The 12,210-nt window shown below is 42.9% G+C and overlaps 2 protein-coding genes across 2 annotated transcripts in view; both read left to right on the forward strand.

Annotated features, from left to right (window-relative positions):
- The window catches only part of Sos2 (SOS Ras/Rho guanine nucleotide exchange factor 2), a 104,930-nt gene extending 100,609 nt beyond the window's left edge, over positions 1 to 4,321 (forward strand). Inside the window, 3 exon segments of the mRNA XM_040742999.1 lie at positions 1,460 to 1,569; positions 2,423 to 2,573; positions 2,576 to 4,321. Of these exon segments, the coding sequence (XP_040598933.1) occupies positions 1,460 to 1,569; positions 2,423 to 2,573; positions 2,576 to 2,931 (617 nt within the window). The 3' untranslated portion in view covers positions 2,932 to 4,321.
- A 776-nt stretch (positions 4,322 to 5,097) lies between these two features.
- Vcpkmt (valosin containing protein lysine methyltransferase) lies at positions 5,098 to 11,949 on the forward strand. Its single transcript, XM_021228824.2, has 6 exons — positions 5,098 to 5,415; positions 5,504 to 5,614; positions 5,788 to 5,857; positions 7,237 to 7,356; positions 8,404 to 8,508; positions 10,797 to 11,949. Exons 1-6 carry the CDS (start codon positions 5,138 to 5,140, stop codon positions 10,809 to 10,811), a joined length of 699 nt encoding a protein of 232 aa, XP_021084483.1. The 5' UTR covers positions 5,098 to 5,137; the 3' UTR covers positions 10,812 to 11,949.
- The last annotated feature ends 261 nt before the right edge of the window (positions 11,950 to 12,210 follow it).

A 12,210-nucleotide genomic window follows, 5' to 3' on the forward strand; every position in this document is an offset into this window, starting at 1 on the left:
TGTCCTTCTTTGTGTCTCTGAGGCAGACTCTGTCACTAATTGAAGCTTCAGCTCTGCACATTTCTTGGCTTTGTTGAAGTTTATTTAGGTTTCTTTTGTTCTGTGGTAGAAACATCTGTATTCTGTGTATCAGTGACATACTTACAGCACTGGGCCTAGCTCTGCCATGTCATTTTCAGAGCAAGCTGACTTTCCAGAGATAAGACTCCAAGTCAAGTGCCCAGTGAAACTGCTGCATGTGCAGTGAGGAAAAGGTTTCCTTTCTAAAAGAATCGTAGAAGCCTGTCGTTAGGGCTGGGGGTGCTATGGTACTTGCCTAGCACTTACTTCTAAGGCCCACCAAACAAACAGACAAAACCCAGTAAAAGCCCCACAGCTTCCCAAGTCAGAGAGAAATAGCCAAGATGTTTCTATTGTATCTTACTCATTTTAATTGTCCTGATGCTTGGCATTGCTAAATTGGTGTTTATTCATTATTTATAGCTGTGATCATTTACTTTTCTAAATAGTCCATCAGATGTGCACATTTGCTTACTGTGTTTGGTTGAGATACAGTGGAGCCCATTAGTAGTATTTATATTACCAACTCTAATTTGGGATTGCTTTTTTATGTGTAATAACTAGATTTACTTTGTATTTGAAATAGAGTTTCTGTTTAGAATGGTCTTACTCTGGAAGCTAATGTGCCATATGTACAAACACATATGTACATGTACACACACCCATTTTTAGTTTTTTTTTTTTCCCCTTTAGTTTTTCAAGACAGGGTTTCTCTGTCGCTTTGGAGGCTGTCCTGGAACTCCCTTTGTAGACCGGCTGGCCTCGAATTCACAGAGATCTACCTGCGTGCTGAGTGCTGGGATTAAAGGCTTGCGCCACCACCGCCCAGCTTTTGTTTTGGATTTTTAAAAGGCTTTTAGAGGAGGATTTTTGTGGTGATATCTTGCTTGTACAAATAAAGCCTGTCTGGAGGTCAGAGGATAGAGCTTGCCTCTAACTAACCATAGGGATCTGTACAGAAAGACAGGAAGTGAGCTAACTGGGTGGAAACAGGATATAAGCAGAGAGAAACAGGAAGTCCCTTTGTAGACCAGGCTGGTCTTGAACTCACAGAGATCCACCTGCCTCTGCCTCCAGAGTGCTGGGATTAAAGGCAAGTGCTTCCACCACCACCCAACTAGCTCAGTCAGTAGAGCATGCCACTCTTAATCTCAGGGTCGAGGGTTCATGCCCGACATTGAGTACCAAAATGCTGATGGAGTTCTTAATTGGTCTAGGTAATAAAAGCCTGGAGTCAGGTATAGAGGAAAATGCTTAGAATTTCAGTGGGGAAGACAGATCACAAACAACTATGTGAGAATAACGCATTTGACAGCCATGGTAACATAGAATCATAAGCTGTTGTGGAGTTTTGTTCTGTACCTGTACTGTGAGCGTAACCCAGTCTCTTCTCCCCCAGAGACTTTCTTCAGCTCGTGTGGAAGTTTACACAAACTGAGTGAAGAGCCACTCGTTCCTCCTCCGCTTCCTCCTCGAAAGAAAGTTGACCATGATGCTTCAAATTCCAAGGTAGCCGTCTAGACCTGGGTTTGCCTCAACTCACGCAAAGTTGTGAATCTTCAAAATCATACTCGTCTTTAGAGTATTTTTAGAATGTGTTAATCATAATTTAGCCACACTCTATGGATTTTCAACATTTAGATTGTCATATTTGAAAATACTTTAAGTAGTCATTTAATACAATTTTTAAAAACTTTTAAAAAGTGGGAAAATTCAGATAATCAGAAGTACATTGTCTTTCTTGTACAGATTTGGTATGTGTATGTGTGGGGGGGGTGAAATTCTTATTTGAAAGAACCTGAAAACTTTAGACTAGTGCTTCTCAAATGTAAGGACATGTCTGAATCACCTGGAAAATTTACAAATGGGTTGTTGAGCCCCAGGTTATAGGGCTACAGTTGGGCCTGGTAATTGGCTATGCTAAGCCATCTCCTGCTGGGACTGACACTGCTGGTTCCTGAATCCCACTTTGAGATCCATCACTTTAAGCACCATGGAGAAAAACAGAAGTAGATGATCAGTGAGCAGAAGGTAGGAATTAAATACCACCGGCAGCATGTCATTTTGTGGCCGTAAAAGTGTATCACTTTTACTGACCCGTGGCCATAAATAAGCTTTATAAATCTCTGGCATGTTGGAAACAAAGCAAGACGATATGGGGCTCTATGTTTTTAGCTCTCAGTGAAAGCATCTTATATATCCAAATGTTAAACTGAGCCCAGAATTAAATGAAGTAATTTAGTTGGGAATGTGATAATTAACCACATTCATTCAATTTGGGCCTCTAGATTTAACTTGACACAGAAGAATTATCTTACACAATTTTAAAGAGACTAGACATACCCCTTTTTGTTTTGTTTAGGGAACATTGAAATCTGATGATGACCCTCCTGCTATTCCACCAAGACAGCCTCCTCCTCCGAAGGTGAAGCCAAGAGTTCCCGTCCCCACTGGTGCATTCGACGGGCCTGCGCACAGTCCACCTCCACCCCCCCCAAGAGAGCCTCTTCCTGACACCCCCCTCCAGTTCCTCTCCGGCCTCCAGAACACTTTATAAACTGTCCATTTACTCTTCAGCCACCTCCACTGGGACATGCCCACAGAGACCCAGACTGGCTCAGAGACGTTAGCACATGTCCAAACTCACCAAGCACTCCTCCCAGCACACCCTCTCCACGAGTGCCACGCAGAAGCCATCTGCTCAGTTCCAGTCACAACAGTCTCGCTCATCCCCCAGCTCCTCCTGTTCCACCAAGGCAGAATTCAAGCCCTCACCTGCCCAAACTGCCACCAAAGACCTACAAACGGGAACTTTCACACCCGCCACTGTACAGACTGCCTTTGCTTGAAAATGCAGAAACTCCTCAATGACCTTAGCCATGCACAGTCATTGACACTGGAATAGTATTTGTAAAGGTTTTTAATTTATTCAAAAGAGGCATAGTATTTTAGTACTTTTTACAAATAATGCTCTTACAAAAATGCTACTGATCAAATAAGCTTTTAAGAATTAGAAGAATTGTCGGGCATGGTGGTGCACACCCTTAATCCCAGCACCCTGGAAGCAGAGACAGATGGATTTCTGAGTTTGGGCCAGCTTGGTCTATAGAGCGAGTTCCAGGACAGCCAGGGCTATGCAGAGAAACCCTGTCTCAAAAAAAAAAAATCAAGAAAAGAATTGTAAAAATTAAAATGCAGAAGCCCTTCACCATAACCCTCAGGTGATCAGTAGCATTGCCTTGTCTCAGCCTCTCAGTGCTGCCCAAAGGCCAGTATAATGAATTTCTATTTGCACTGTAGACTCTGCTAAAATACGGCTTAAAATGATACTGACTGCACTGAAAGGGGATAGTGTTCTGGAGGAATTTCTCAAATTTGAGTAATAGATGCCTTTTTACGGCAACAAATTTACACAGATACAGAGATGTACTGTGATGTTACTGGTTTTTAAACCCTCTTTGACTATCTTCTTATGTTTTAACTTTATTTGGTTTTTACATCTAGTGAATAACACCCACTGTTCTTAAACTCTCTGATGCCATGTCTTAAATGCCAGTATTTGCTGCTGAAGACAAAAAACAAAAACAAACAAAAACACGGAAAATAGAATGGAAATAATAGAATGTACTGTGTTTATTATTTTGTTAAAATTACAAACAATTCTACATAACCCAATTACAGAAGAAAAGGGGCATGTATCTCATTACAATGCACCTTTTGTTTTGCAGTGTATGGTGTCTTTAGCTAATGATTTGCCTCTTGTTTGGGAAAACAAAGTTAATATGCCATGTATGTACAGTTTATTTATATTGTATATATTTAAAGATAATGCTAATAACCTATATAAATTTAAGTGACTTGAGGCCTATAATACAATCTGCTATTTTACTAATTTGTAAGTCAAGAACAAAAGTTTCTTATGGCATAGGAACCAACTGCCAACTGCCTTGTCTTCAAAACCTATTAACTTTCTTTAATCTCGTGTTAATTGAAATTTTTTAAAAGTTTTTCCAGATTGGTAATATTTAAACAGAAAATACTTAAAGCTTTATTAAATTTTTAATCAGGCAGATTAAAGCTTTTGCCTTTTGGACATTCTCGTTCGAAGTGATCAAAGTATGTTATGCTGATAGAGCAGTAGCAGCAGTTGTAAAGTAGCCAAAAGCCACGTTGTTTATCTACTGGTCTGTGGCCTTTTACTGTGCTTTGTATCAGAGTTCTTAACAAGATTAATAAATCACCTCAGTCTTAATTTTTAAAAGATTTGCAATACTGTTTTTCATCACAAAGAACAAAAGGAAGCCGGGTACAGCGGCACACACCTGTAAACCCAACATTTGAGAGGCTGGGACTGAAGGAGCTGGAGTTCAAGGTCAGACTCAACTACATAATGAGTTTGAAGCCTACCTGGGATACAGGAGACCATCCTGCAAAAACGAAACAACCAACAAGGCTGACAAGAGAAAATCTACAAGAATCTCTCATCTTCCTCATGTATATAGATAGATAGAGACATCCATCCATACATCCATACATGCATACATACGCAATGTGTCTATCTCTCATCTATCCATTTACCGCCTTTGTGTGAGTATTCATGGGGTGTGCGTGCCACAGATCCAGTGTGAAAGTCAGGCCAACCTTCCGGAGGCAGTTCTCTCCTTTACTATGCGAGTCCTGGAACTCAGGTACTTGGTCTTGCTGGTTTAATTATTAGAGAATTAACTTTTCTTTACCTTTGAAAGCAAGTTCCCAGCCAATCTTTTTTATGTACTCATATGAAATGATAGATGCACAGCAGGAAACTTCTTGAGCATAACCATTTTGATAGGACCTGGGAAGCTGCCTAGATCTATAGCCAACAGCTCTGTGCGAGCCATTCTCCAGCCAAGAAAACCACTCTTGCTTCAGTAGCAGCCAACCCGGGGGGGGGGACCACAGGTAAGTTCTGCTGGCTCCTGCTGCCTGCAGGGCTTTGAGACTCACGCACGCGCTGTGGACAGCCGCTCTGCCGCTGGGAGGCACGGGCCGTGCGTGGGCGTGACGTCACCACGTGCCCCAGCCTGTGGCGGTAGCAATGGCGGCGGCCGTGGAGTCAGCGTCGGAGCCAGAGGCGGAGGACCCGCTGTGGAGCTTTGTGCGGGTTCTGGAGAAGCGGGATGGGACGGTCCTTCGCCTGCAGCAGTACGGCTCCGGAGGCGTGGGTTGTGTTGTGTGGGACGCCGCCATCGTCCTTTCCAAGTACCTGGAGACGCCGGGGTTTTCCGGCGACGGGGCCCACGCGCTGAGTCGCCGCTCGGTGCTGGAGCTGGGCTCGGGCACCGGGGCTGTGGGGCTCATGGCCGCGACCCTCGGGTAAGAGCTGGCGGGAAGGCGCTGGTCGCCCGGCGTCAGGTCACCGGCCGCAGCCACGAGCCTGTTCCCAATCGAGGTTGTTTTTTAGGGCAGATGTTGTAGTCACTGATCTTGAGGAGCTGCAAGACTTGCTGAAAATGAATATTAATATGAACAAGCATCTTGTGACTGGTTCTGTTCAAGCCAAGGTACTGAAATGGTTTGTATGGCCTTTCAGCTTGTTCTAAGATAACCGCTTTCATTTGCTTTAAATTGCCTTCTGCTCAACGCGTGGTTAATGAGGGAAACTTTCTGCTTCTCGTTTTCTCGTTCTGAAATGAGTATTTTGAATTGTTAAACACCGGCTAAAGACATACGTTTGGCGTTTTTAAGGGGGGAAGAACTAGAAGACGTCACTTCACCGGACTACATACTGATGGCTGACTGCATATACTATGAGGAGGTGAGTGCTGAGTGAGCTGGGAGCCCACATTTCTTCATGTCGTAACAGCTCTGGGTGTCGGATATTTGCTGTATAGATGATTAAAGAGAAGACGGGCTCATCATGATCAACGTGTATATACAGTTCAGGATCAGCATACAGGCCTGTGAAGAATGGTTGAGAGAACTTACATGCATTCTGCTGGAGGCTTTTTGTAAAATTTTAAAAGGATTTTCCCATTTGGATTTATTATGAAAAGCTAACCCATCCCTCCCTCCCTCCTTTCTTTCCCACTTACTGTTAACCATGACATTGAAAATTAAGATGCAAGTCTGGCATGGTGGCTTACACCTGAAATCCCAGGACATGGGTGGATGGTTGCCATGGATGCTAGCTAGGCCAGCATAGGCCACAGAGTGAGACCCTCCCCAGAATTAGTTAATTTTCAGTGACAAGATTTACTACACTTGTGGAATGAGTTTTCTTTACATATTAATTCATACAGTGTTGGGCAGTGTTTATTTTTGTTTGGTTGGTTTTTTTTTTTGTTTGCTTGTTTTTCGAGACAGGGTTTCTCTGTGGCTTTGGAGGCTGTCCTGGAACTCGCTTGGTAGTCCAGGCTGGTCTCGAACTCACAGAGATCCGCCTGCCTCTGCCTCCCGAGTGCTGGGATTAAAGGCGTGCGCCACCAACGCCCGGCTGGGGGCAGTGTTTATTTTTAAATTAATAACTGTTGAGCCAACTGATGTTCAAATTAGGGTCAGCAGTTATGAGCACATACTCTTCCAGAGAACCTGAGTTCAGTTCCCAGCACCTACCAGCTCCAGGGAAGTCCAGGTTCTCTGGCCTCTGCAGTCACTAACACCTGTGCACATGCCCATACACAGAGACACACCGTGCACATCACTAAAGTAATAAAAATAAATCTTACACCATTAGGGTCAGGCTGGCTTTTGTTGAATATATTGTTGATTATTTAAATACCACATTAACTTAGGTTAAATGAAATTAGACTTTTAAGATTTGCTAGCTAAGCGTGGTGGCACAACTCCTGTATTCCCAGAACTGGGGAGGCCGAAATAGAGGAAACTCTGCAAGTTCAGTGTCAGCCTCGTCTATTTAATACACCCCTATTCAAAACAAAAAAGAAACAAGTCAATTCTGCTTGCTTTCCTGTGGAAACAAGATCTAATCCTTAGGATTTTGTTGTTGTTGGTAGAAATCAGTATAATTATTGATTAGTCAATGGTTATTTAACAATCTAGTTGTGGAATGTTGCTGTGTGGCATTGATTCAGAATGGTTGTATTACAGGATCGTTGGCCTCTTCAACTCCTGCCTCCTTTGAATAACAGGAAATTCTTGAAGTAATAAATTGAAAATTGTACTTTTTTTTTATAGTCCTTGGAACCATTGCTAAAAACGTTGAAAGAGCTCAGTGGATCTGAAACTTGTATTATATGTTGCTATGAACAACGTACAATGGGGAAAAATCCAGAAATTGAGAAGAAATATTTTGAGGTGAGTATTGTGTGTACCAGTTATCCTCTGGGAAGTTGTATGTGGTTGCTCCGACAGTTTCATTTGGGGAACGCTTTCTCTTATAACCCGAGGAGAAGATCCTCCACAGCCCTCCTGCACAGAGCCCACCATTCTCGGATCTTCCCAGTTCTGAGTCTTCTCTGCTCCCAGTAGTCCATATTGTTCCACAGGGCAGTGTGTCAGGGACTGGTGATGACAAGCCTATCTTGTCTGAGACAGTTTTCAAGGCTGTTCAACACAGACTGGCTTTGAAGCTTATCAGCGATGTAAGAACACCTGATACAAATGTACAGATGGTGAATTTTATTTCTGTGTTTTTATTACACATTTTACCTCGTTAATCACTTTCAGGGTTTTAATCAGGATTTATCCCTGGTACATGTACGTGAACCAGCTTGTTAGAGCCCATTCCCTGTGAGGGAATGCCATGCTCAGCCTTAATGCAGCAGGGAGGGGCTTGGCCCTGCCTCAACTTAATGTGCCAAGCTATGCCAACACCCATCGAAGCCCTTACCTGTTGGGGAGAGTGAATGGGGGTTAGGCTGGGGAGAAGGTAAGGGGGGTCCCGGGGGAGATGAGGGGGGCAGGAGAAGACATTTTTAAAAAGGAGGCACTGTCCTTCCCCTATCTGTCCTTCACTCTCCCCCAAGCGGTGACCTAGATCATTTTATGGGCACAAATTCAGCCCATTAAAAATTGGCTTAATGACAAAAGCAAGTATATGACTCCCTCAGCATATGCTAAGATGAGTTCCATGTTTTTCATGAATAAGAGAAAATGTTACTGAACTTTTGAAATTATGTATAATTAAAATAATTGTATTCAGTTAAAACATGTCCAGAGCATGTATATCGAGTTCTCAGCTGATGCATTTTCATCCAAATAACTGCTCCAACATAAAGATACAGAGTGTTTCCAGCCCTGAGAAGGTTTCTACCTTCTCCAGAAATGACTGTCATCCTAACTTCATTACCATAAGTCTGTCCAAATTACTGAGCGTAACATGTGTGTCCTTTAAATTTACAGCTCCTCCAGCTAGACTTTGACTTTGAGGAAATCCCTTTGGACAAACATGATGAAGAGTACCGAAGTGAAGACATTCGTATTGTCTACATCAGAAAGAAAAAGTCGGTGCGTGCATTCACAGCTCTTCCTGCTCTGAGATCTCATCAGCTGGTCCTTGTCGGGGCTAAGGTGTTGTCCAGTTCCTCACCTCCACACAGTGACATAGCAGCGGTGACTGCAGGCATTGACACTCAAGATTTCCATCTCTGACCTGTCCTGCCTTGGCTTCTTGGTCACAACCCAGAACCCGAGAATGGAAGGCAGTGCAGTTGGAGGCCAGGCTGGGCTACGTAATGAGACCCTATCTATCTCAGTAACTACGCGGCCAGCTTTGTTTCTGCCATGCTGGGGATGGAACCCATGTCCTTGCATGTGACGGGCAAGCTGTCTACCACTGCGCTAACCCCCAGCCTGGTGGGCCCTTTTAAAGTCCTTTTCAGCAGTAAATTAAATGGCTGTGTAACTGAGTGTGTTCCTCTAAGACGGTAAAATACAGAAAAGTTTGTCTTGGCCAGTTTCAGTCCTGGGTCTGGTTGGCCTGATCTGTTGAGCCTGTGAACAAGCTGGAGGTAATGGCGAGAGTATGACAAAGGAGACCTGCTCACCTCCGCCTGAGGTGACTAGAGAGAGGGAGGAGCAAAGTCCAAAACTAGTCCTCAAGGGCTTGCCCGGAAGACAAGGGTCCCAGCACTCCTCCAAGTGCTCCAGCTGGGGACCAGACCTTTGAGGGGCATTTTTCCAAACTATGGCACTAAACATAACCTCTTCCTCTTGACTCTCTGACTTTTTAAAAGGCTAGCTGTAACTTTAAACTTAGTCATTGTCCAAAGGCAGTTGGGTGGGCTGGTCTGTAAAAGACAAGTGCCGCCAATTAAATAGAGCTTTATATGTGCCCCTGTCCTGCGTCCATGTTTATGTGGATTGCCTCTGTCGCTCGCCCCTGCTGCTCAAGACTGTAGAGGGGAGATGGTGTCTCCATCTTGTACCCCTGCTTGTAGCTGCGACCTCAGTTTGACTGATGAGGCTGAAATTTAATGAATTTCACTTCTTGCTGATGACTTTGCAATGACTGGATTTGTTCACTGTGTTTTCTGATGATAAGGATTCTAGCCATAGTTTAGGGACCAGTGGTGGGTGTTAAAACTCAATCTAACGACAGGAGGGTAAGAGGGTTATAATCCAGGTTGGCTGGTGTTGATGTGGAATGTGCTAAAAGGCCAAGAAAATACGTTTTTTGCCTTAACGGATTTCAGTGTTTGCTAAAGCTGCTGTACTTTTTTAAAAGTAGATTTTTTTTCCTTTGAGGCATAAATATTTTTATGTTTCTGGATATAAAGAGTTGTTTAGTTTTTTCAAAGACCTATTTCCTTTTCAAATTGATATAACTCATTACAGAGCATACATTTTGGTGTTTTTAGTATATTCAGAGTTGTATAAAGCACCACTTCCTAATTTTTAAGTGTTTTCATCACCCCAAAAAGAAATGCCACTAGCCCTCACTACGTATTGATCACTCTGTGTGCTTTACAAGTATAATCTCAGTGTGTATCCTTTTGTGTCTGGGTCCTTTCATTCAGCAAAGTGTTTTCGGGATTCCTGCTTCACCTTATACTCCTTTCTGTGTCTGGTTCACATGCTGTGTGTGGCTCTGATCGCCTTATCCACCCATTCATTCATTCATTCATTCATCAACTGGTAACATTCCCCTCATTTGCCTCTTGCCTGTAAGGAATACCGCCTCTGTGAACATTCTTGCGAGTGTGTAGTTTTCCAAGTCCTGGTCCGTGTGAACCTGCATAGGTATGGTGAGGAGTGGCCAGACTTTCCCCAAAGCTGCTCTACTGTCTTTCGTTCCCACCATTGGTACGCAAGGCCCCCATGGCTGCCGTGTCCTCACTAGTGCTTGCTCCTGCCTCTCACTATGACCGTAGCTATGTAGTAGATGTGGAATAGGATCTCACTGCAGTTTTTATTTTCTTTTTCTTAATGATAGTCAATGTCTTCTGTGTCACCAGAGGAATACTTGCCCATTTTCATACTGAGTTGTCTTTAATATTCTACAACTCCTTTGCCTATTGATACCAGATGTGTAATTTGTGAATAATTTCTCCTATTCTGTGGTTGTCTTGCGTTTTTTGGTAGTGTAGTTCTCGCAACACAAAGGTTTTTAATTTTGGTACTGTGCATACATCTGCTTTCTCCTTGATTGCTTTAAACGTCAGCTAAGGACATCTCTAAACATTGCACATGGTTCTTGAATTGCATTTAGCCACTCCTGGGTATAGCACATAGTGTAAAATACTTAATAAATAGTTGGTGATGTGAAATTAATGTTTACCCCCCTTTCCTTATAGAAACTGCCATCCTGAAACCCTTTTCCATCTCACCCACGCCCCCAACACCTGCATAAGATAAAGATGGGAATGGAGCATGTGCATACAGCGTGGGAAGATTGCATTTACATTTCTCCAGCATGTCCTTAGAGATCTGGCACATGGATGACGACCACTATGGACTGCAAGGCCTGCCTGCAGTGGGCTTGAAATCCAGCTTCAGTTCTGTAGCTCAGCACCAAGGTCTGCTTAAAAGTAACACTGGGATCACCCAAATAAAAATAAATTTGAGGTTGGCCTCAATCTGAAGCAGCATGGTTGACTCAGTGCATTTTCAAGAAACTAGAGATAATCCAATTTCTAATGATACCTACCTGTCACTATAGAGTAATGTTTTGAGGACTGGTCATGGTGGTGTACGACTTTAATTCCACTACTGGGGAGGCAGAAGCAGGGGAATCTCTGAGTTCCAGATCAGCTTGGTCTACAGAGTGAGTTCAGGCATAATGACACCTTGCCTCAAGAAGGAAAAGGAAGGAAGACTAGAGATAAGTTGACCCAATTAGCAATCATAGTTATCTCTTACCATGTAAGCAATAAATTTTAGTTTTTCTTTCCAGTAAATTTCAAAGACAGTCACACTTTTACTTAGTTGTGCAGTAGTGTTTTTTTTTTTCCTTATATTTTAATACTTACATGTTCTTTTAAAGGAAACTGAAAATATTCTCTTTACTGGCTGTACGTAGTTTCGTTTCCTGCATCACAGGTTGGTGAGTTATCTCGAGAGGTAAGGGTGCCTACTGTAGTGAGTCACTAGACAGATGCCGGTGTGAGGAAAGAAAGCCAGTTACAGGTGTTGGTGTTCACAGGCTCAGCAGTTTTCTTTTCTATGTCTTCCAAGAAAATCTGATTTTAAAATAGACATCACGTTTACACAAAACTGATTTTTTTCAACTAAAAATTAGTTCAGTGCACATTTGTCAAATGCTTTTTACTATGTTTTCTCCAGTTTTTGTTCCAATAATCATCTGCTCACGTGGACTAATCTGTCAATGACTTGAACAACAGCACCAATTCCAAAAAGTAGTAACCAGATGGAATTCTGGAATTTTCAGTCATTGGTGCTAAATGGCACATTTCATGTGTTGATGAAATAAACATTTTTGAAACCTTGTGACTCTGAATGCTTCCAAATGGCTTTGAAGAGATGAACATTGATAGCAAATGACTACCTTCCAGAAAGCAATAGCAGTTCCATTTAGAGACACTGAGAGGAGACTCGGTTCAGAACAGTGGTGTATTCAGAGCTTTCTTCGGTTTTTAAAGCTTGCTTGCTGCTACATTTTCAAAATCTGTGTCCAAATGTGCCTCCTCTTGAAGCAGCTTGCCCCAGGCAGTCAGTAGAAGCCGAATGTGTGATGCTTTGGAGGTAATA

The sequence above is a fragment of the Mesocricetus auratus genome, unplaced genomic scaffold, assembly GCF_017639785.1.
Source record: "Mesocricetus auratus isolate SY011 unplaced genomic scaffold, BCM_Maur_2.0 Super-Scaffold_15014, whole genome shotgun sequence".
NCBI classification, from domain to species: domain Eukaryota; kingdom Metazoa; phylum Chordata; class Mammalia; order Rodentia; family Cricetidae; genus Mesocricetus; species Mesocricetus auratus.